This window comes from Protomyctophum bolini (assembly GCF_963924005.1).
Source record: "Protomyctophum bolini genome assembly, chromosome: 6".
NCBI lineage: Eukaryota > Metazoa > Chordata > Actinopteri > Myctophiformes > Myctophidae > Protomyctophum > Protomyctophum bolini.
Window position 1 is genome coordinate 33328026 of NC_137867.1, and position 22812 is coordinate 33350837.

Genomic DNA, 22812 nt, shown 5'->3' on the forward strand with positions numbered 1-22812 from the left:
AAGAAACTAAAGGTTCTTTAGTTTGAACATAGTCGTGTTTGTTTAAAATGTATTCTAGCCTTTCCGTTGAGTAGTTTTTCCACTTCAGATTCAAAATGATGTACAAATATTGAAGAAAAAATTCAAACAAAACCACTTAAGTCAACTCAGCAACAAATCAATTTAATAATCATATAATGTAGAACTATACAGTTCCACAATAATAAAAAATATAGTTTCTGTCAAGATGGCAGTGCTTTGACAGTGCTTTACACACTTTGTAATATTCCCTCAAGTCAAACGCAATGTGCAATGTGCTTTTCAATTCTCCCTGTCACAAGTTTATGGCAATGTGTCTTTCTGCCACTGCCGCCATTGCAAGTGCAGTTGCACCTTCTACACAGCCCGACAGGTCAACCCCCATGCCAGGCCTCTGTGTGGGCTCACTGCTTGGCCTTGTTTCTGTCCTCCAGGAGAGCTCTCATGTCCAACAGAGCGTCCTCTATAGCTCTGGAAAACCTGGCGGCATGAGTCTCCTCACAGCTGTTGAAGGCAGTGATTGCAATGTTGATGTGATCATCCATTGGGTTGTAACACACTCCGTAGCCATCTGGCACCATTGGACCAAAGCACATCGCACAGTCTGTCTTAGAACCAACCTGGACATCACAGAGACATGGATGATCATTTACCAAGTACAATAATACTGCATAATAACATCATGACACTCTTTTGTCAGTATAAAGAAGGTTTGGCCAACGTGTACTGACCAGGGGGGCAGTCAGACAGATATTTTGTGAAGCCACTAAGGAAATCGGGATTTCCTGAAAATTCATATAATGGCCTGTTGTGACGCTGTCATTGGGCTCAAAAAACCCCATAGCTCCATAGAGATCCATGTATTTGGGCCCAACTTCACCTAGACTGTATTATCTTAATAAACATGGTCATGAATACTTTCTGCTTCCAGTCACTAGTTTAAAGTCTCATTTCTAATGTCATAATATTCTTTTTGGAAAATTATGGTCCCATTTATTAAAGAAATTACCATAAAGTCACGTATGTTCTGAGGGGCGTGGCTACCGTTACAGTCTATGAACGGGATCCCCCACCCACTTGAGTCAAAATAAAAACCAACGAAGGGGGGAAGTCCCGCCTTGTTGTCTGGGCCAGCCAATGGCTCAGCTGGGCCCAAAGGGATCTAGAAAGATGGCGATTTACAATTCAAGGACTGACAGGCTTTTGACGTCCATATCAGACCCGGAGAACGCTTTGTCCATATTTTTTTTTACAGTCTATGGTACTGACCAATGAAATTTTTCATCAAGGTTACAATAATGCACCACAGCATACCATTACTTTTGTAACACATTACCTGACTGGTCAAGAGGTTGTAATGCTGAGCCACAGCATAGGAAGTATCCATGAATATCTCGGGCATAGAAGTCAGGTCTATAATACCCTGCAGCTTCAACCCAAGAAGATGTCTTTCAATGGATTGCCCATGAATTGCCTGGTCATAAACAGAGACAAAACATTACAATGAATACCTGATTTCTGAATAAATAGACATTATCAATAAGATTTTTTTTTTAAAACGACAAGGCATCAGTTCTTACTTTGGACGTATTCTCCCTGTGAGTCTGAACAGCTTTCTGTAGCAAGGCGACTTTCTCTGTGTTCTGTTGGAAAGTGAGGATGAACTAAATACTCATTGTCCAGCCAAATATATACACATGCCTTTAAATGTCACATCCAGGCCCCAGGTGTGGTTTTACCGGTTTGGCCGAGTCTTCCATGGCCTGGACAAACTTTAATGAATCCTTGGTAGTTGAATGGATCACATCTGTTCGACCATATTTGAACATTCGTAAGGACGCTGTCTCATAAGTGGGGCAGCAAACTTTATACATCCTGTAAGTGAAAAATAGTACAGTGAATACACACAAATAGAATATATAGAACAGAAAAAGACGCTATTAAAAAGGCAAGTAAACTCACCTGAAGTAGGCAAGCTGAAGAGCCATTTGTACAAATGCATCAGCATTCGTCTTATGCTCTCGTAGGAACGTTCTTCCAAAATGAGAAAACATGAGCACATTCACATCCAAATCCTGTACCATCCTAATAACGTAAAGAAAAGATTGAGTTACACACAAATATAATTTCGATTTGACAAAAATAATTAACATCATTCATCATAACCCCTTCTATACTTACATATTCATGTTTTGTTTGGCATTTTCAATGTCCCTCTTAACCTCAGGAGTAATGTTAAATCGCAGCTTCAGAGGCATGCCCAGGGGAATCATGGGAGAGCGCTTCATATCAATTTTCTGCCTATTGAAAAAATATTTAAAAGAAATAAATGAAAACAATGGTTCTAGTTCCCCAGCTACTGGTGTAAAGGATAATAATAGTTGTGTAACCAATAAATTAAACTTACATGAAGTTGACAACATAATCAATGAGATACACGATGGGCGGCCCTTCAGCAGCAGCATGTTCATACACCAGTCCACATGTTCCGTCTTCACCAATGATGAACTGAGGATGATTTACAAATATATATATATATAGTACACTGAAGCTCATTCATTACCATTGGCAGATTGTCATCCAACTGCATTTTCAAAATTCTACAAAGTATGCAGGGATGAATTTTCTGGGATGTATATAGGCTTAACTGCATACTTTCAATGGGGAATTGTAATATAGCTTCAAACCTATGGATGTTTTTAACTTACCTGCAATGTTTTGTCAAACCAACGGTTGCCACTGTTCCAGCGAGCCCCTCCTCCATGCAGCATCTGGGCTGCCACACGGCTTCGATACAGGTTATCTGACACACGTGGCATTGGTGCATCCAGACACACCGTGAAGATGCTTTTCTGGATGGCACGGACAGACTCCTTGTTTGTTTTATCTAGAGAGACAAACATAAGTATCATAACATCCAGTAGGCAAACATTCTACGGAAGATTGCTATCTGCTAGTATGCTAGATATTGGTCAATATTTCATTAAGAACCGGTTGGGTATCGAACCGGTTCCAATATTTATTTCACCGGTATTGGCTTTGAAATGGAAAACAAAACAAAATCAGCAATGATGTAATATATCAGTATTGGACGATTTAATCCTGCATATTATCGGATCTGCCAAAATTTCAATATCGTGCATCTGTACTTTCTGCTTCTCTCCAGCCTCACCCTTCAAAAGGTTGTTATAGGCCTTGCTCCACGTGTTGCGGTGCTGGGATGTCAGGATGCCAATGGGCTCCTTGTTGGTCTGCAGAGAGGAGTTCCAGATCTTCTCAAGTTGCATGGAAATCTGGTCCACAGTCAGCCGGGATCCATTGCTATCGTACACTTCCAGTACAAAAAACTGGAGGGGTAAACCCATGAGGATGATTTAAGAACTAGTCAACAAGTTACCGAAACCAATATGAATGGAATTTAAGGGCAAATGTAATTTATACTTTGTCTGAAAACATTGTCGCTCACCGAAAATGTGCAATGTATGACAAGTTATAAATTAGGCTTAAGACTGGCCACAGTTCCATTCAAATGTGCTGCTGGTATTTTGTAAAGGATAGAACAGGAGAAAATCAGCGCCATCTAGAGTACCTGGAAATTGTGTACCACGGTGATGTGAGCCGAAGGTGAATTTCCAACAATGTGATGTACTACGGTATCTCTCTTTGGTCCGGGGATTCGGCAGGAGGACAGGATCTGGTAATACTGGTCCATGCACAGAGGTTTGCCACCCAGGTATTCCACAGGCAAGGTGTTACTGCAACAGTTTTATTCCACTATGTATATTCAGGCTTATAAAGCAATAATTGAAAATAACATTTGTCAAAAGATGATTATGTATTAAAGACATTCACTGAAACTCACGTGTCAATCAGTTTCTTAAAATCCAAAACTCCTGCAATCAGCTTTGCAGCAAATCTACAGAGAAAGAATGATTGTGTTATTGACATACAGTGGATGGTGGCCTTTTCTCTTATTTCATAGGAATATACAAAATATTCATACAACACAATGCCCTAAAGGATCTGCAAATACAATATTCAAGAATCAGTGGCCAACAAATGTACTATGATTAACTGACAAAGAATATACCGTATGAACGTAAAGTGCCTCTGACTGACAATGAGAAATAGCCTATCCTTGAACTACAGACCTCTGACAGCTGTAAAATAAGGTAAGAGTATTTCTTCATGGGGCCATAATGTTCACTGTATATCTTGGGTCACAGTAGTCCACAACAACAACAAAAAGCTGAGCAATGCTACACGCAGCCAAAGTCCCAAAAATAGCCGGCAAGAGGAAAAGTCTGTGTAAAGGTCAGCTGGAAACTATATATAGTGTAGTACAGTACCAAATGTAACTTTATTGCGTTAGACACAGAATGGTTGTAATTATTGTACTGGGCAGAAAACAAACATGACTTATTAAAACCAAACTGAATCTAATTTTGGTGGCTGGTCATAAGGAAGATTTACAATTATTAGTGCGCCGTGTCCCACACCGAAAAACACAGCCGATCTACAAGCTCACAATGTGTCGCAGTGCGACAATGTGTGAGCTTGTAGATCTGCTATTTTTGGTATGTAACACCCACACAGTGGACTGGGGCAGCAGGATGCCCACCTTATCTGTCCTTGGCGATCTTGGAAGTGCATGCGGGGCAGGACGACCCCTGGGCTGGTGTAGACCGCCACAGGCATGCGACAGTCCAGATAGGCTGACTGCATCCACCACTCTGACAGCTGCAGGAAACACAACACAGAGTGCATGCATAAATACAGTACGTCAGGGCAGTCAGGCAGTGTTTATAGACAACTACTGGTTCAGAATCCAGGATTGTTCTGATCAGGTTACAGAAACTAAACCAACCAATTAGTTGTGCTTCTAAAGCCTGATTTATACTTCGTCGCACAATGCTGCCGTCGCATTGTCGAACATAGCCCATCTACAAGCTCAGAACGCATCGCGGACTGGTAGAACATAGCTTGTAGGACTGCTGTTTGGTGCGCGACAACATACAACGGAGCATAAGCTTGTTGCTGGAGCTCAACTGGGCACACATCTAAGTTGTCTTCTGTGATATATTGAGTACAGGCTTTGTTCCAGTGAATGCACAGCCATTAAATAACCACTGCATTAGAGGGCATTATTCCTGTCAGCTTGGGATTCTGGTCATTTGAAGCACATGTATAAAATGTAGGCATAATTCAGCTATAACATCTCTTCATCCAACATTACCATGTTCGCTCATACCCAAACTTAAGCCACTTCTACAGACTACTTCTCTGCTTCCCATTTCTTTAGTGTTTTACTAATTTGTACTATTTGTTAGGCGACAGGTGTGTAGGAGAAGACCAAACGAGGGCCCAAACGTCTTGATGATTACCAGTTTTATGTCATCTCATTGTCACATTATATATAATGTATTTTACTTATTGGGTCCAAGAAAGAAATTGGACATATGGCCAAAGTATTATAGCCGGTTAACTAAAGCAACAAATGCTCCGTGCTGACATTTCTTTCTGAAAATGGATCTTGCACTGTACTGCCATGCAACAGCTTCCTACATCAAATTCATGCGATTGCTTTGGGTTGCATGCAGTTGATTAACACGTTCATCACTGTGACCACTGTTCAATTAACCAGACATCTCAGTGGAAAAGAATCGGCCCTTTGCATAATCAAACTGATTATGAAAGATCTTGCAACTGTCATAATGAGGAACAGTCTAAGGCGCTTTGGCAATGTGTATCAGCCTGGACCCTGGTCCTGCTCGTCTGTAATTAAGACTACCGTTTTATTAGCATTAGCAAACATATGTTTGGTTTTGACTTAACCTTCAGTATAATGTGGCTTGTATCATGGTTTTGCTTATGCAAACTGTTGTATGTCGTTTGTATGCAACTTGTATGTTCACCATTGTGTTGACACTACTGCTGCGGTCTCCAAACTGGGACTTCTGCTTCAATAAAGGTTAAATAACAGTAAAATAATATCTTATTAATATCTTACCCAGTTCTCTGTCTTCTGTGCTCGTCTCTCCAGGAGTTTCTGTAGCCTCTCCCCTACACCACCATTAAGAAAATCTTCCATAATTTGTTGGGTTTGTTCCAACTCCTCCTCACTGACAATGGGCTCCAGCATGGCCAAGTATCGCTCGCAGGTCTGCCGCAAAGGTGGGACGGGCAACTTCGGAAGATCATCCTGATGAAGAGCCTCCTGGGGTACAAGGGACTCGCACCTCTTTGGGATTTGTGTCACCGGTTTGACCATTCGAGAGGGCTTCACCATGCCCGGCCTCAGCTGGAAAACATCTTAAGTCAGTCAGTATTTGCAGCTCTCATGACTAAAGCGGACACAACAAATTATGTATAGCAATAGTAACAGTGAGTACAACAAGGCAATACTAGAAAGGTGTAATATGAGCGACAGCACTTTGATCAAATTTCAGTTTTTGAACGAGAACACGAAATTGTGTTAAGGTTAAAGGCAGAGCAACAGATCATTTTAAATTCTGGATATTCGAATGTGAAAAAACTGTACTTAGGTTATAATTTGACATTGCCATAAACAATAAATTGTTTTGAGAATTCAGAATTTAAGATTTTATCACTGAACGGTTTGGAACCTCAGTATCTCTCTGGCCTCAATCAAGGCCATTGCGGTCTGCAGGTCAGTTGAAACTTGAGGTCACAAAGAAGACTCATTTAAAGACAAGAGGTGACCGAGCCTTTTCTGTCATAGAATGACATGAATGAGCTCCCCTCTCATGTCAAACTGGCCTGCACCATCGAGACTTTAAAATCTCGCCTTAAGACCCAACTTTACACCTTTGGCTTCGTGTTTGTTTTGCTTTGTTGTTGTTCTTTTTGTCTCCACCAGGCCGAAGGCATGGGGAGAGAGTATGTTTTGCACACCGTCCATCCGTGTGTGAACAGCTAATCTCTGGCACTGTTAACCTGGTCGATGCCAAATTTTACACACACACACACACACTCCCTGGATGCCAACGATGAACCTCTGCAACCAGAATTTCCAGAAAGGCCTGTTATAGCGCCACCAGGAGGCCGCTTTGTGCAAAACAAGTTTTTGGACAGTACACCTACAGATTTTGTCCAAACATCACGCAAATTGGTACACAGTCTCTCTAGAGCCATTCAACGAAACGGATCTTTCAGATTTCTCAGACTCCATCCCGAAGATTGGCTTCCAAAGTTCGCAGGAGTGCTCAGTTTCAAACAAAATGATGCAAATCATGAACACATCGTGTGATTTCCGTGAAATTGTGCACGCACATTCCCACTAGGCCGAGGAAGAAATGCCACGTGAACATTTTTAACTCAGCCTCATGGTGGCGCTATAACTCACCGAAAAGTGTTTTTACCTCTAACTGCACGGATCTGTGCAGTTCGAGGAAAAACTTTTGCCTGGAATTTTTCACATCTGCTCTTTATAGCGCCACCAGGAGGCCGACATATGTAAAACACATTTTCTAATATTACTCGTTCAGATTTTATCAAAATTTTGATCCAAATTTCACGCATTTCAAAATCCACCTTCATTGCCTATGATTGGCTTCTAAACCTTTCAGGGGTAGCCCGCTTTGTACCCGTTTTGTACAAATTGCCACAACTACTTAACGCAGCGTCCGATTGCGGTGAAACTGTGCATGCATATTCGCACTAGGCTGAGGGAGAAATGCCACTTGACTTTTCAAATCAGCCTCATGGTGGCGCTACAACAGGCCAAGCCGCGACACACACACACACACACACACACACACACACACACACACACACACACACGATTATATTACTCCTAAACATTTTGCCAAACATCACACACACTCCTATCCTCCTGGTGGAGACGTGTGCCCAGAAGGGCACTTTTTCTAGTTTACTGTGTGATGTTGCTGTTGTCTCCGTTTTAGATTCACAGTGTATTTTCTTTTTTTTTAGCTTTCTGTACAGTACTTTGTAAACCTTGAGTTGTGAAATATGCTATATAAATAAAGCGGATTGGATTAGCGTAGGAAAAATGTGTTTGAACAGCTAAATCTGCCCCACCCCAAACATTCAGTTGTGATGTCATGAGTGGAGGTAGTGAGGTAGTCCACCATGGTAAACTCACCTAAACTCCCTAAACAAATACATGTATTTTACTTTTACTGTAGTAGAGGCTTCTAGAGGACTAATATTTATCTAGTTTTTATTTAAACACTTCCTCCACTCATGTTCCATTTTAGCATCACCTTTTAAATAATTCCATATAATTTAACTAAATTGATGGATCTGTATTTAAATATCAAAAGTTAATCGTTAATGGTTATTAATAATAGCAGTAGCTTTTGAAATATGAAATCATTAAATTACCTCAAAGCGGATGATGACTACCAGAGTAATCCAACTTTGAACTCTCATTACATTTTAAGACAATACATACAACCCTGGCATTGAATAGAATTGGTGGTAAATTTGGTTCAGCAAAGAAGCCCCTTTGAATAGTTCTTCATGTGTGAGTTAAAGGCACACTCCACTAAAAGAAACTTATGGCTACAGTAACTTGACACCAAAACAACTGATTCATATAATACTTGTTTGGCCACCTGGCGTTAACACAGCCAGTTTATGAATAGAATAGAAACTTGTACACTTCCTAAGTTCCTGAACCTTTGGAATGAAAGCTAAAACAAACACACGAGATCCGTCGCATTGCAATGCTGGCCCATTATGCTTGTAAGCCAGTCTAGTCAAAATCACTGTTGGTAAAGTTGACACGCTGAACTGAAGGCGTCAACCTTTGAACATGACATTGAAGTAACACCGCTGAAATTGACATTAGAGTGACACCGTGCGGTATAGCTAGTAGCTACTTAAGTAGGCTAGTGGCGCTGTCCAAATAATTGAAAGCATCCAACGGTCAAATTTGGAGTGTACAATCAATGCAATAAAGCGTGCCTCCATAGTGCTGCTGTCCAACATGGTGCCCCACCCCCTTCCCATCCGCAGTAGCATCCTAGCATAATAACAAACGAGCTGAGCTTGCTGCTACCAGTTAGCGCATAAAACACTAGATACAACACTACACAACAGCCGCAAATATACCGTGAAGCAAAACAAAAATGCATAAATACTCACCGCCGTTCTCACGAAAAGACCCAACATTGTGTCAAATAAATGCACTTGGGGCTTTGACTGTCCTGAGATTAATAAACAGTAAGATGAGGCTCTGAGCCCCTCGGGCTGTCATGTCTCAAGGACAAGCACTAAAGAGCTAAAGAATTGAACTGGAGGAGTTTGTCAGCTTTCCGCCCCCCTCTGGACTTTACGAGACACACAGCTGAACTCCACACAACACTCATGGATATCAATCCAAATAACCGTGCCGTGCGTGCATGCGCACGAGCGTGTGCCATTTCAAATCATGTAACACACACACACACGCGCGCTCGCGCACACACACACACACACACACACACACACACACACAGACAGGCGCGCGCGCGCACACACACACACACACACACACACACACACACACACACACACACACACACACACACACACACACACACACACACACACACACACACACACACACACACACAACTTTAAAAAAATGAAGACATTTCGCCTCATAGTTTAATTCCCCCTTTATTGTGATAAATGAAAACCATGAATTCCAGTGAGACATGTTTGCCATTTATAGCCAATAATGCATCAATCTTAAAATAACATCGTTTTATTGATTAAATAAGAAATTAGGCCCTGGCCTGATATGAATAATACACTTGCAATACGAAAGTCGATTTGGTGCATGAGGTTGCACAGTTCTCCACTAGCCACATGATGGAGCTCGTCCAACATCTCACTAGACAAACAGCAATAAATAACTGATATTCTTTGGAAAAATACAAATCAAATACACACTCCAATGTCCTAACGAACCATATAGAGCTCACCATGAGACAAGGTTTAAATGAGAGGTATTGTTTATTGATCTGTAGAGTTATGTGGCAATCTTACGTGATGCGCAGAGTAAGTGTTCATGTGCTAAAGTAATGCCCAATGGGTATGCTCAGTCTATGTATCACATTTCATTTCATTAACAATTTTCAATAACAGAACAGAGAGGGAATTACAGTCGTGTCATGTTTTATTTGAAAGGAACCAAAATAATGAAACGATACATAACACACAAATCAAAATGCTTCAATAGCTCTGGTCCAAGCACTGCCTGTTAACAATGTATGTCTCAAACAAATTGTTTGAGCAGTGAATATTTGCTCAAGGTCCGTGTGCTGCCAACTCATAAACTCAGTTAGTCCACCTGAACCCAACACTGAAATCAGGTTAGAGATGTTTGTTGTGTCCAACTGTTCCGAATCAGAATGTGATTCATCTTCAGTTCTCATTCTTTTACTCGGCCATGGCCCTAAGTCTGGCCAGTAAAACTCTGGGTCAACAATATGATAACTTGAGTCAATCTTTCGCTTTTTACAGTAAGCCTGTGCGCCCTGCGCCGGCTGCTTCGGTGGCGCGCAACAGTCCGAGTGGAAGTATCCATTTGTGACCGTAGTCACCACATGCGTGTCCAAGTCCAGGACAGTTTTTTGGTTGGCTTGCTGTGTGTTCGGGGCAGGTAAGTCCCAAGAGGACTTGTCTCCACAACTCCAGCAAGCTTCCGACGACAGCATGATGTTCGAGCTGGAGTCACTCAGGGAAACCATGGCGCAGGCTGATGCGTCTTGGTGCGCCGCCTCTGCAGGGTGGCCGCTCGGCTGGTGCGCTCCGCAGTGCCAAGAGTCCGACTCATCAGCCCCACTAAAGTTGCAGTAGAAGTCATCGGCCAACTCCGTAAAGCTCCCCGTCAATTCTAGGTAATCTGGCTTTTCTCGAGTTGCCGTTACATCCTCGTACTGTTGTGCCCTCTGCGTTTGCATAAAGTCTTTGCTCATATAAAACTGCCGGGCGTTTCGAAGTACGTACGTTACCAGTAAGTTCTTGTGGAGCTTGATGCCTCCTCTCTGCGTCCTGGAGCTTTGGATTTTCCTCAAAGAAATGGAGATCAGATTCTGTGCCTCAAATGCACACTCCATCCTCGAACGGACCACCGTTCTTATCTCTTACTCTCTTAAAATACTTATTCCTATTCGAAGAAATGTGTATGTTAGCTGAGATTTCCACTCGATTCGTGTAGACTGTGCTCATAGCGCTCCATGTCTTCCCAGTAAGGGCATGGATTTGCAACTCTCATCTTTCCTCGCCACGCCTTCAAATACACATTGTCCAATAGGAAGGAGGCGGCGCTTCTGTTATAAGCAAATATCACTACTAGCCTCATTCAGGATGCACATAGGAGTGGGCATGCTGCATTTCACAAAATAGCTTCTACACGATTTAATCATTTAATGCCCAGAAAACTGTCAGTGTTTTATATATAATAAAATAGAATATAATCCAACAGTACAGAATAGAAATGGACAAAACAGAACAGAAAACAGAAGAACAGAATAGAAACAAATGTGATAGAATAGAGCAGTGTTTCTCAGATGGGGTACTGCTACCCCTAGGGGTACTTTGGGGTACTCCACCCCAAAACTAAATAGGAAAGTTTTGTGTGTGTGTGTGTGTGTGTGTGTGTGTGTGTGTGTGTGTGTGTGTGTGTGTGTGTGTGTGCGTTACTGTGTGTGTGTGTGTGTGTGTGGTATTGTTAATGAACAATGTATTCCACATTCATACATATCAGTTAAATCTAGATACCAATGTACACTTTTTAGATTTTTAAATACCGGTAGGCCTATATGCCAATGAAAAAACAGGTCCATAGACTTGGCTAGCAAAACTTAGATCATAACTACCCTAAAGAAAAGTCCACATTAAAGTCCATAGACTTGGATGGCAACCGGTTATTTTTTAGGGCCCTCCTATGCCCAGCTTTCCGGGTTTGTAAACACAAACATTGAAGATAAATGTGAAGATGGAAAAGTTAGGACGCAAATTGTGATTGGCCAGAATTAGATAATGTATGATGGTGTATTATGATAAGAGCGCCCCTTACTTCACACAGGTGTGATTTTGAATTATTAGGCTCTAAAGTCTAAACAATCATTAAAATAATAATTTCGGAAAGCCATGCAAGCATTAGCCATGCTAGCGCCCCTCAAAAAGAAAGCTAAACAATTAAAATAAGAAAACTGAATGGCGTGCACACACAGAAGACAACATCAAAAAATGTGTCAAAATCACAAAGAATGATTTCTGCTGTGAATTAATTTCTGATCTTGTATCGCACAAGATCAGAAATGAATTCACAGCAGAAATCAATCTTTGTGATTCATGAACTATCCAGATCTCTCAGGTCTCAGGTCACATTTAGCACATTTAGTTTTTTTGCACCATCTGGATTCTGGAACAAACTCCAAGAAAACTGCTGGTCTGCTGCTCTTATTTACTTTTCTTAACACTAAAGATATTTCTGTTTGCCTCTGCCTTTGATTGAGTTATTTTTCTTTCTTTGTATTTGTTAATTTTTACTTATTTTGTTTTATGAATCCGAATTTCCTTTGCTTGATGTTCTGTGTAAAGCACATTGAATTGCCTTGTTGTTGAAATGTGCTGTACAAATAAAATGGCTTTGCCCTTGTGAAGAGGTCCAGCTGAAAGAATATTGGAGCAGGGGAACACTAAAGAAAGTTTCACTGGAATAGTGAATAGGTTATAGAATACACTAAACTGCACTATATTGTCAACCAATTATGTATGCAAAACAATACAACTTCTAGAAGAGGCCATTTTAAACATGTTAAGAGTTATGCAGTCTTGAGTTTTGCATTTACACACAAATGTACACTTGCACGCACACACGCATGCGCGCACACACACACACACACACACACACACACACACACACACACACACACACACACACACACACACACACACACACACACACACACACACACACACACACACACACACACACACACACTATTATTAGTGCATTGTCTGCACCTGAGTATGATGTCATTAGGACTCCCACAGATCACGGAAAAAACTGTCATTGCACTCAAATCTGCGAGGTAAGTGCTCTTCGTTGAGGGATGATCTGTCATCCATGCCCCACATCTGTTTGTGTGTAAACACACAGATGGCTTACATCACACTCAACACCTGGATGTGACTTTGATTTCCTGCCAAATAGGTGAATCAGGAGGACAACCACTATTATGGTTTCCATGTCCTGGTAATACTGTACCCTGGCATGGCTACAAGTGTACAAAATGGCATGGCTACAAGCATGGCAAGTCTGCTAATGTAGGCCCTTTCAGGAATTTAGTGTGAATGGCATTGCGCAGGGCTATTAGTGTGCAAATTGTAGTTGTATTTACTGAGGTATTGTTTCTAATGTTAATATGAAAAAAATATATCGGTTTACAATCTTTCCCTTTTTTTTGGTATGTCATTTAAGTTTTAATTGTGTTACATTTTCAGAGGATGTCCTAAAAAACATCATGTTTCCAAAACCAATGATTAAAAAACAAGAATGACTCAGTCATAACTGCCAGGTGCAGAAAGCTCTTGTTTATGAACATCTATCTAAGCATGTGTTAAATATCTGACCCGTCTGAACTGAGTGTTGCAGTGTGTGTGTGTGTTGCAGTGGTCTGTGTGTTTGACTGTTTGAGTGTGTGTTAGGCTGCTCAACAGTGACACTTTAGGTCACCCAGCATTATTGCCGTACTTAAGCGGCCATACATACATGAACACTGTACATATACATACATACAGGGAGTAGGCAGTAGACACTGCTCAAAAATACTATGTTCACTTGTGGTTCTTTATGCTGCTGCCTTCTACTTCCATGCTCTCATGAAAAAGTATAGTAGTAAAAGTAATAGTAAAAGTATAATAGCCTACTTGATGTTAAGTATTTGATTGCCACCATATTTAAAACCTGCAAAAACCTGTCAGTCAGTCCGTCCGTCACGCCTTGTGACGCGCTCCATATATGTCCGTCAGTCCGTCACGCCTTGTGACATGCTCCATATATAGCAGTCTCCATATAGGAAAATCACGACACTGACCTCATCAAACCCTGGATAGCTATACAAGGAGAAGACTGGATTATCACCTAGATCTGCATATATGGAGCTGGCCAGCAAATCTACATCTGACCTCAAACCTAAAACCCTTAGATCTCCATGTATGGAGATCTACGGTCAGTTCTGACATTCCATGGTGATCCGTCCTTCCTCTTCGATGTCTCCCTTTTGATTGATACCTGTCCATTCAAACTCTAGACGGGCCTGCCCCAAAGTTATTAGTGCATGCCGCGCCCGGCCCTACCTGGGCCCTAACTCCGCCTGGCCTTACTAATTAGCACACATTTAAGCCCTACCCGCCCAAAAAACATAAAAAATTTTTTTTTATCAAAATCCATATATGGGCATTCCCAGACCTGTTGTTTCAGCGCCCTTCTCGCCCTCAGGGCATCTTACTGGTTTTAGTTAGTTTGGGACACAAAAGGTAGTTTCAGTTGCTGTATGTTTAATTCACACACTGTATATGTATTTGCATTTGTTTTTTCATTCACACTATGTTGGTAGAATCTTTTCATCGTTAAGAAGACATTTTAGTAAGTAAGAGATAATAGTAAGTAACTAACTCGTGGAGTAACCCGTTTCTAAATGTATAGATAGACCATATACCTCAACACAGAGACTGACTGGGTGTGGCAACATTGCTGGACACTCATTGGTCAACAGTACTAGCCCTCCCATTTAACTCAGCTCAAAACAGGGAAAATTAAACTGGAAATTGTTCCTCAAGTGAGGATGGTCATAAATGTCTCCTATATAAAAAAAAAAGATGTCTAAACTTTAGACATCTTTTTTTTTTCAACACCTGGATGTGACTTTAGACTCTAAAGTGACAACACCTATATGAGTTATTGCATTTCATATGGGTTTAATTATATTAGTATAATTGGTATATTACCAATAAAGATTATTTAGCTTACTATTAGACAAACCAGTCACCGCCACTGAACAGAGTTTTCCTCAACCCTAAAAAAAAGTGCTTGTAGTACTTAGTTTGACAAAGTATTTTTTAGTTTTTTTGGGGGTGTAACAGCAAAGAGGAATCACAACTATAAACAAAGAATTTAGGCCTTCCATGATGTGTCCTCTTAAATACAAAACTGAGATATGTGGTTGTGAAGATGCACACAATTACTTCAGAGCCGGGGTGCTTTATTTACATATGCAATATGCATAAGCAAGGTTGCTGTGAGGGTGAAATAACCGGGAGATAGATGGAGGGAGAGAGAGAGAGAGAGAGAGAGAGCGCGAGAGAGAGAGAGAGAAAGAGGGTGTGTGTGTGTGTGTGTGTGTGTGTGTGTGTGTGTTTACACGTGTGTGTGATGGTGGTAGTGGTGGTGGTGGCGGTGGGTAGAAGGGGTGGGGCAGTTGGAGTATAGGGTGGGGGTGTTGGGGGATGCAGAAAATTGGTGTTATCAATATTTAACCAACCCTTCCAGCATATTTATGGCAGACAATAGAGCAGACATGCAACTGTCTCTTGTGAGTGGAAGTGTATTTATTACGGATTGAAATGGAGGCTGTAAATAGGATGTCCATTGATACGTCCCTTGCACACATGCTTCGTGTGAAACCTGCAAAGTGTCTACAACCTCGCATACCACTCCTAAAGTTCTCTTTCTGTGAAACTGAACTATTTACATGATGACTAATTAATGTACATTGTAACCTGGAATACATCACAAATATTTATTAGGGAAATACTTCTACACATGGCAAACAGATGTATGTAATTCAATCAGTTACAGGGGAAAAAAGTCCCAAAAAAGCAATGAAAAGAGGGAAAAGAAATAAAATGTCTGGAGCTTTTCTTTTCTTTTTTTCGCAGACCCACGGCCTCTCAGAAAATGTTTCCATGTGTTGTGTCTGAGCACACTGAGAGCAAAGAAGGAAAACATTCTCTCCTCCAAACCACATGCAACAGATTCTTTCTGAAGCCAAATAAATCAACCCTGTGTTTCAGATCATGTGACACTTTTTGTGCTTTGTATTATTCCCGACATATCCTGTTTCAGCCCCCCCCCCCTCCCAACACACCCACATGCATGAACTTGCACACATGCATGCATGCGTGCGTGTACACGCACGCACGCATGCACCCACACACACACACACACACACACACACACACACACACACACACACACACACACACACTCACGCAAGAGCACACACACACTCAGAGTTTCCATTTCCTGTGCGTAAGATCACCTGTACAGACAGAATGGCGTGCTTCAATGCGACATGCTCAGGCAGGAAAACAGGAAAGGGAGTTCAAGGGTGTCCAACATGAAATACTCACAGAGTTAGGGGAAACCCAGAGCTTATGGCAGCACTCCAAAATCTGAAGACAGTAAGTAAAGTTTTACTTGAGCACTTTGCTGTGTTAATACTTAACGTTCGCTAAACTACTTTTGGCTGTATCACGTAAATTTCAATGAGGGTTTTGAGAACGCTCTAAAATAGGCCATAATATTCAATGTGTTTAACTTCACTTGAAACAAGGGACATTTATAGTAATTTTGAACACATTAATGCTATGCCAGCATGTCCATGTGTGAATATTTCACATTTCCAAGCATGCCCTTCTCAATCCCCCTATTAGTCACTTTTGTCTAATCCGGACCATAGGTTTTTGCTTAGGTTTGACTATTGTTACTCTGCAGTGCTTGGTATATTTGACATGCCATACTGATCAATAGCCCCATGCTCTGTAGGGTAACACAGTGTTCCCCTGTGCATCTGACAGCCATCCCGAGCCCATTTACTGTCAAATGGGCTCCGCTCTCTTGCCTGAGCACAGATGCAGATTTATGCTGGAGCAATGCCGGGTCTTGCATATTAGATGAAAGCCTTGTTTGCATATACCCGCTCTCTTTTTTCCCTCCCTCCCTCCCTCTCTATCTCCCTCCCTCCCTCCCTCTCTGCCCCCCCACCCCCCTTTCTCTCTCTCTTCCTTTTTTCTGAGGCGTCACTTTAATATGTATGCAAATGGGCTATGCTCCGCGGGTAGATATGTGTGGAGTCCTGTCCTGCAGTCAGGAGGTGTAGGATAGATTGTGTTTGTATTTATGAGGCATGGGCCATGCCAGTCTTGTGCGAAAAATGCTATGGCTTGTGCAGTGCGGGCTCTGTGGTGCAGGCAAAATGCAGATATGCCAATAACAGAGGTCACGGTTGTCACTAATGATAAGAGGATGCAATTAGACAATTGCGTAGCTGTATTGTACCCCAATACACAACACAAACATCCACACACACACACACACACACACACACACACACACACACACACACACACACACACACACACACACACACACCTTCTTTCCTATTCTCATATTCCCATTCTGACATGAAATAGGTAGACATGGAACGAAGCAACAACACCATGTCAACCAAGGAGGAAAACCACCCTTGTTTCTAGCATATTGTTATCACCACCATACCTCTTCTTCCCTGGCTCTTGACCTAGGCTATGGAGTCCACAGTGATTGGTGTGGGTAAAAGTCCAATCTATTGATCCAGTGGGTTCTCCCTCGGGGGCTGAGGATCACTGTCAGGAGCTGGAGCTGAGGAGACAAGGTCAGGTCACGAAGCAGAGAGGAACCCTTAACCCATTTCATCAGGCTGACGCTTCCCAGACAGGCCTCAAAAGCCTGCGATCGATAATATGTTGGTAGCACAAGCGGAAATGAACATTGTATGAGCTAACATATCAACATATGTGAAATAAAAATAAAACTGATTCATGTTGAAATGTGTGCATTTACATTTTTGATAATTGCAAGTTTATAACAGAATTATTTTTAAATGCATGCTTCGTAAAATTGCTGTTTTTTAGTTTATTTTTTTGGGGGGTGTGGGGGGGGGGGTGAAATGACAATGAATGGCTGGTATTATGTTCAAGACATAATATCTTGGGTCGGTGCCAATCAGTGATCCACGAAGGCAACACACATGCGCGTGTACGCGAGGACCCGTGTGCGCACACACACACACACACACACACACACACACACACACACAGTACTGTCGACTCCCTCTTTTTGCTCCCTTTTTCTTGTGCTCTCTTTGCTCTCGCTCTCTCTCTCATGCATGCACACATGCACTCACTCGTACAGGCGCGCGCGCACACACACACACACACACACACAAACACACACACACACACACACACACACACACACACACACAAACCCCTTCCTCCATCATGAATAAACCATACTGTGTCTATGAGTCATATACCACCCCCACATCCCTCTAACCCACTCCCCCTTATTCGGCGCTGCTAGAGTAAAAGCGCTAATTAACGTGATGGCTAGCTGCAGCTCCTGTCAGCAGCTTGTGGGGGCCTCTCAACCAGGCAGGCTCTACTGGTCTCTGGTTTAGTAGCTCCTTCCCCAACCGCCATCTCTGGAGAACTGGGGCCCCCTCATTCATATTCAGCCCCACTCACAGGCACCTGGAAGCAGCCAGAGCTACCTCCATCACACAACCCCCATAGTGTCTATCACCAACCCCCCAGTCGAGCCCACCTCCTGTCAGTGCTGGATCACCCCCACTCTGCTGGTAAGACACACCCCAGTCTCAGGCACACACGCACGCACACACACACACACACACACACACACACACACACACACACACACACACACACACACACACACACACACACACACACACATAAATGCGCAACCACATACTGTACAATTATCCCATTCCTCTAAATTGAAACCAAATTGGGCTGCAACACGGAGAAACTCCATTTAGGATATTTGGTGGGATAAACTGGCGAGGAGATGAGATAGACAAGACACAACCCAACTGATGAGTTGAATCACCCAACAGTGGAGAAGGAGAGAGGGAGGGAGGGGGAGAGCGAGAGAGAGAGAGAGGGGAGGGAGAGTGAAGCTCTGCCTTTCCGTGGTGGACTGGCTCGGTAACCATGACAACGTAGTCAGGAGAGCAAGAAACAGGAACATACAGAATGTGTTTCTGCTGAGACTTGCACATGTGGCAGTGTGGAGCTTTCCCCTCAGAGCAGTATGAAGAGGGGGTGTGGACAGGCCCTTATGAAACATACATACTCTCTCTCTCTCTCTATCCCTCTATCTACCCAAACTGGTTCTCCTCAACTAACTAGTGAGGCAGAACTCCAAAGACATTGGAATTAAAGATGAAGCTCATAGCCCAGAACAACATTCACAGGCTGATTGTGCTGCAGCCTGGCGGTTGGTTTCTTTGTATTGTTCCATCGTTAAGCCTAATTTATACTTCTTGGTAAGGCAGTGTCGCTTGCTGAAAATAAAACGGATACAAAAAAGAAAAAAGCCACATTGTCGTGTAACAATTATAATAAGTATAATTAGGCTTTTGTTCTCTTTCACGACAGTGGGTATAATAATAGGGAAATACTATGTAATAGGCAAGGAGTAAAACTCCATATTGTCGTGAAACCAACAAGAACATTTTTTCCTTCGAAGATCTTTAGTTTTTCGTCTATTTTCTACCCTCCTTGCAGGCTTCTAAAGCAGAGCTCCACTACTCTTCCCTCCTCTTGCTGCTGCCTCTTTCTACAGGCTCAGTCTAACCTCCCCCTCCCCTTTCCTCAAGGGAATAAAGGTCGTAACGCAAATGATTACTCAAACCCGAGTTGCCATAGAAACGCAGTCATGTGACTAGAGCAGGCATGCATAGACCACAACAAAGAGGAGGATCAGGAACCAGCGCTTGGAAAAAGAGAGAGCTGTAGCTCGCCTTGCTGGTGCCTCCGAGTATTTTCCTCAATGCATGTGTTTTAAAAATAGGAGAGCGCACAATGAAATGCAGAGGGGGGTTCAACTTGGAGAAAAAAACAAAACGGTTTTAGGGAAGAAGCCGAAGCGAAAATGGTTGGTTGTGTAAAAGATTTTTTAGAGGCTGTAAGTTTGAGACTGCAGCACTGGTAGAGTGTACTGCCCAATTTATAGGCCGTCGTACGACGGTGTAGCGTGACGAAAATATCAGATCTACAAGCTCACAATGCGTCGCACCCAACGCCCTGTGGGCTTGCAGATCAGCTTTTTTTCTTTCTTTCGTAAGCTGGTTTCTACCTTTCACAAGCAACCATAGCATACCAAGGGTGTGTCCTATTCCTCATGTCCGTCTTGGAGGCAGAGCTAGTCGGCGCCAGTTGTCTGGAATTTCTGTGAAATGGCGTCAGTTGTAGAGATCTAGAGGGTGGTGTATTTGCGCACTCTTAAAATAGGAGTTGCAGTATGGAGCCCAACAACCTTTTTTTTAAATAAAATATCTTAAGTTTGAATGCACATGGAACACAATTTTGTGTTTAAAACTGGAAGAAAGTGACATGTCATATACACTGTATATAGTGGCCTATTTGTTATGTATTTGTTAAAAAACAGTGATTTTTTAAAAGACTGTTTATATATATATACATAATATATATACAGTATATACCCAGTATAGGCCCTACATTCTGTACTATATATATCTATACTACAATTGAGTATAGACAAATAGGCCACAATTTCAAGAATACTTTCATATATGTCAACTGATGGATTTCCACCTCAGATTGAACTGCACTCTGTCGAGTGCTTGCTTGCGCATTGCACACAAGTAGAAATGGCCTACTAGTGCACAAGCAGAGCGCGCAAGTACTGTCGACCGATTGAAGGAAATGCCTCTATGTAATTTGTAATTGCTTAGCGGTATACTGTGGTTACTTTGCGTATACCCCGTTTGAAGCGTATGTATCGTAGCAGATATGACGTCAGGGTATAACTGGTATAACTAGCTCTCAATGATGACGTAATAAAGATGTGGATTAAAGAACCCAATGCCAGGGTGTAATTGGTTTTCGATGGTGACGTAATGACGATATGTTTTAGTCTCGGGAGGATTAAAGGTAATGCCCCTATGTATATATGACATCACTGCCATATCAAGCACAAGTAATCATTACGTCATATGCTGGCACGGCGCATACGCATCAAACGATAACATCGAACAAACGATAACATCCCACATCCACATATCTCACAGGATGAACCTATAAAACAATGCATTCATGAGTGAGCATAAACATGAGGCCTAGCATGTCATTGGGAAGGAGCTGAGCTGACACCTGGGGTAGAATCAGATGATGGGGCTGCCCCAACAGGAATCAGAGTTACGGCCCACCCCCACTGAGATTAGTCCTATAGCCTGGGTGAACTGGCTGACCCGAGGCCATCCTTCAGAGCACAGAACCCCCCCAACTCGAAGCTGTGCGTTTAGACTTGTCTGGGCTAGACTAGTGGGGCTAGACAAGACCTAATGTAATGAAGCAGAGCCTGTATTTCTGCTTGGGTGCAAACTCTATATGCCAGTGATTCTAAACCCTTTTCATTTCAAGGACCCCCAGTTTAATATTCATTAGGCCATGGACACCATTTGACACAGAAACGACAAACTACACTGTGATATCTCCAGTGTTTATTTAACTGTCTCTGAGTGTACAAATAGCACCAAATGGGCCTGTGAGGATCCAGACCCATAAAGGCCCATTTGGAGTGTACAAATGGAATGGAACCGAATGTACCCTGGTGGTCCCCAGACCCGACATTGAGAAACACAACAGTGCTATATCCCAGTCACTGGTTCTCAAAAATGTTCATGCAATGTCAAGGACCCCCAAATTGATATGTAGGCCTATTGGCCTGCGGACGCCATTTGAAAACATTTTGTGCCAGGGACCCCCATAAGAGAACATCTGTCAAGATTTTTGAATAGTTGTAAAATAAAATAGGCGTTTCCTGTTATTTTTGGCAAGCCACATTGTTGTATCGTATGACATAGTATAATTAGGTGAAATACTGTATGCAAGGGGTAATGCTCTATTATTGTCGTGAAACCACAAGAAAAAAATCCTTCGAAGATCTTTAGTTTTTTGTCTATTTTCTACCCTCCTTGGGCTTCTAAAGCACAGCTCCACTACTCCTCTCTTTCTATTCCCTCCCCTTGCTGCTGCCTCTTTCTACAGGCTCAGTCTAACGACCTCTTATATCCCAATGATTCTAAAAACCTTTTTAATTTCAAGGACCCCCAGTTTGATAAGCATTAGGTATTTAGGTCACGAACCCCCATTTGATACCCCAATCTACACTGTCCAATCCTATGTGTTTATATAACTCTGAGGGTGTACAAATGGACCCGTGAGGATCCAAACCCATGAGGGCCCATTTGGAACCCTGGCGGTCCCCAGACCCCATATTGAGAAAAAGTGCTATACTGTATCCCAGCGGTTCTCAAACCTTTTCACGTCAAAGACCCCACATTAATATTGGGCTGCGAACCCCATATGAAAACATTTTGTGCCAAAAATAAAATATAGTAGGTGTTTAAAACAGTTCCTCATTTTGAACCCCCTCAAGGACCCCTAAGGCATCCCCGGACCCCACTTTGACAACCAGCCACTATATCCTACATACAGTTTGAAGAGTTCCTGTCACGGATTAATATTAATGGTGATTCATTTCTAGACTAGATAGATGCACAGTATACCAGGATTTGCGCTAAAACAGTAAAGCTTGATGAGTGGTGAGAATTTCCTGTTATTCAACACTGGCTTGATATTAATGATCATTAATTTTGCTGTGTGACCCGTTAACTCCTCCAGAGCAATAGGACACAGTGCATTTTTTTCTGA

General features: G+C 42.2%; 2 protein-coding genes across 2 annotated transcripts; both read right to left on the reverse strand.

The window, feature by feature from the left end:
• Positions 1–141: 141 nt before the first annotated feature.
• On the reverse strand, positions 142–9341 carry LOC308317434 (carnitine O-acetyltransferase). Its single transcript, XM_080766426.1, has 14 exons — positions 9154–9341; positions 6029–6319; positions 4640–4758; positions 3881–3934; positions 3608–3773; positions 3191–3365; positions 2727–2905; positions 2426–2526; positions 2200–2319; positions 1981–2103; positions 1758–1893; positions 1599–1661; positions 1355–1492; positions 142–638 (listed from the first exon to the last, which is right to left on the reverse strand). Exons 1-14 carry the CDS (start codon positions 9178–9180, stop codon positions 423–425), a joined length of 1908 nt encoding a protein of 635 aa, XP_080622552.1. The 5' UTR covers positions 9181–9341; the 3' UTR covers positions 142–422.
• A 327-nt stretch (positions 9342–9668) lies between these two features.
• On the reverse strand, positions 9669–11245 carry ier5l (immediate early response 5-like). Its single transcript, XM_080766035.1, has one exon. The coding sequence runs from the start codon at positions 11112–11114 to the stop codon at positions 10218–10220; it is 897 nt and encodes a 298-aa protein (XP_080622161.1). The 5' UTR covers positions 11115–11245; the 3' UTR covers positions 9669–10217.
• Positions 11246–22812: the final 11567 nt, after the last annotated feature.

Coding starts and splice junctions, on each gene's coding strand:
- ier5l (XM_080766035.1), bottom strand. CDS start 11,114: ATGGAGTGTGCATTTGAGGCACAGAATCTGATCTCCATTTCTTTGAGG.
- LOC308317434 (XM_080766426.1), bottom strand. CDS start 9,180: ATGTTGGGTCTTTTCGTGAGAACGGCG. Junction 3,935..4,639: donor GATCGCCAAGGACAGATAAG/GTGGGCATCCTG, acceptor CTTTCTCTGTAG/ATTTGCTGCAAAGCTGATTG. Junction 2,104..2,199: donor GCCAAACAAAACATGAATAT/GTAAGTATAGAA, acceptor TTACGTTATTAG/GATGGTACAGGATTTGGATG.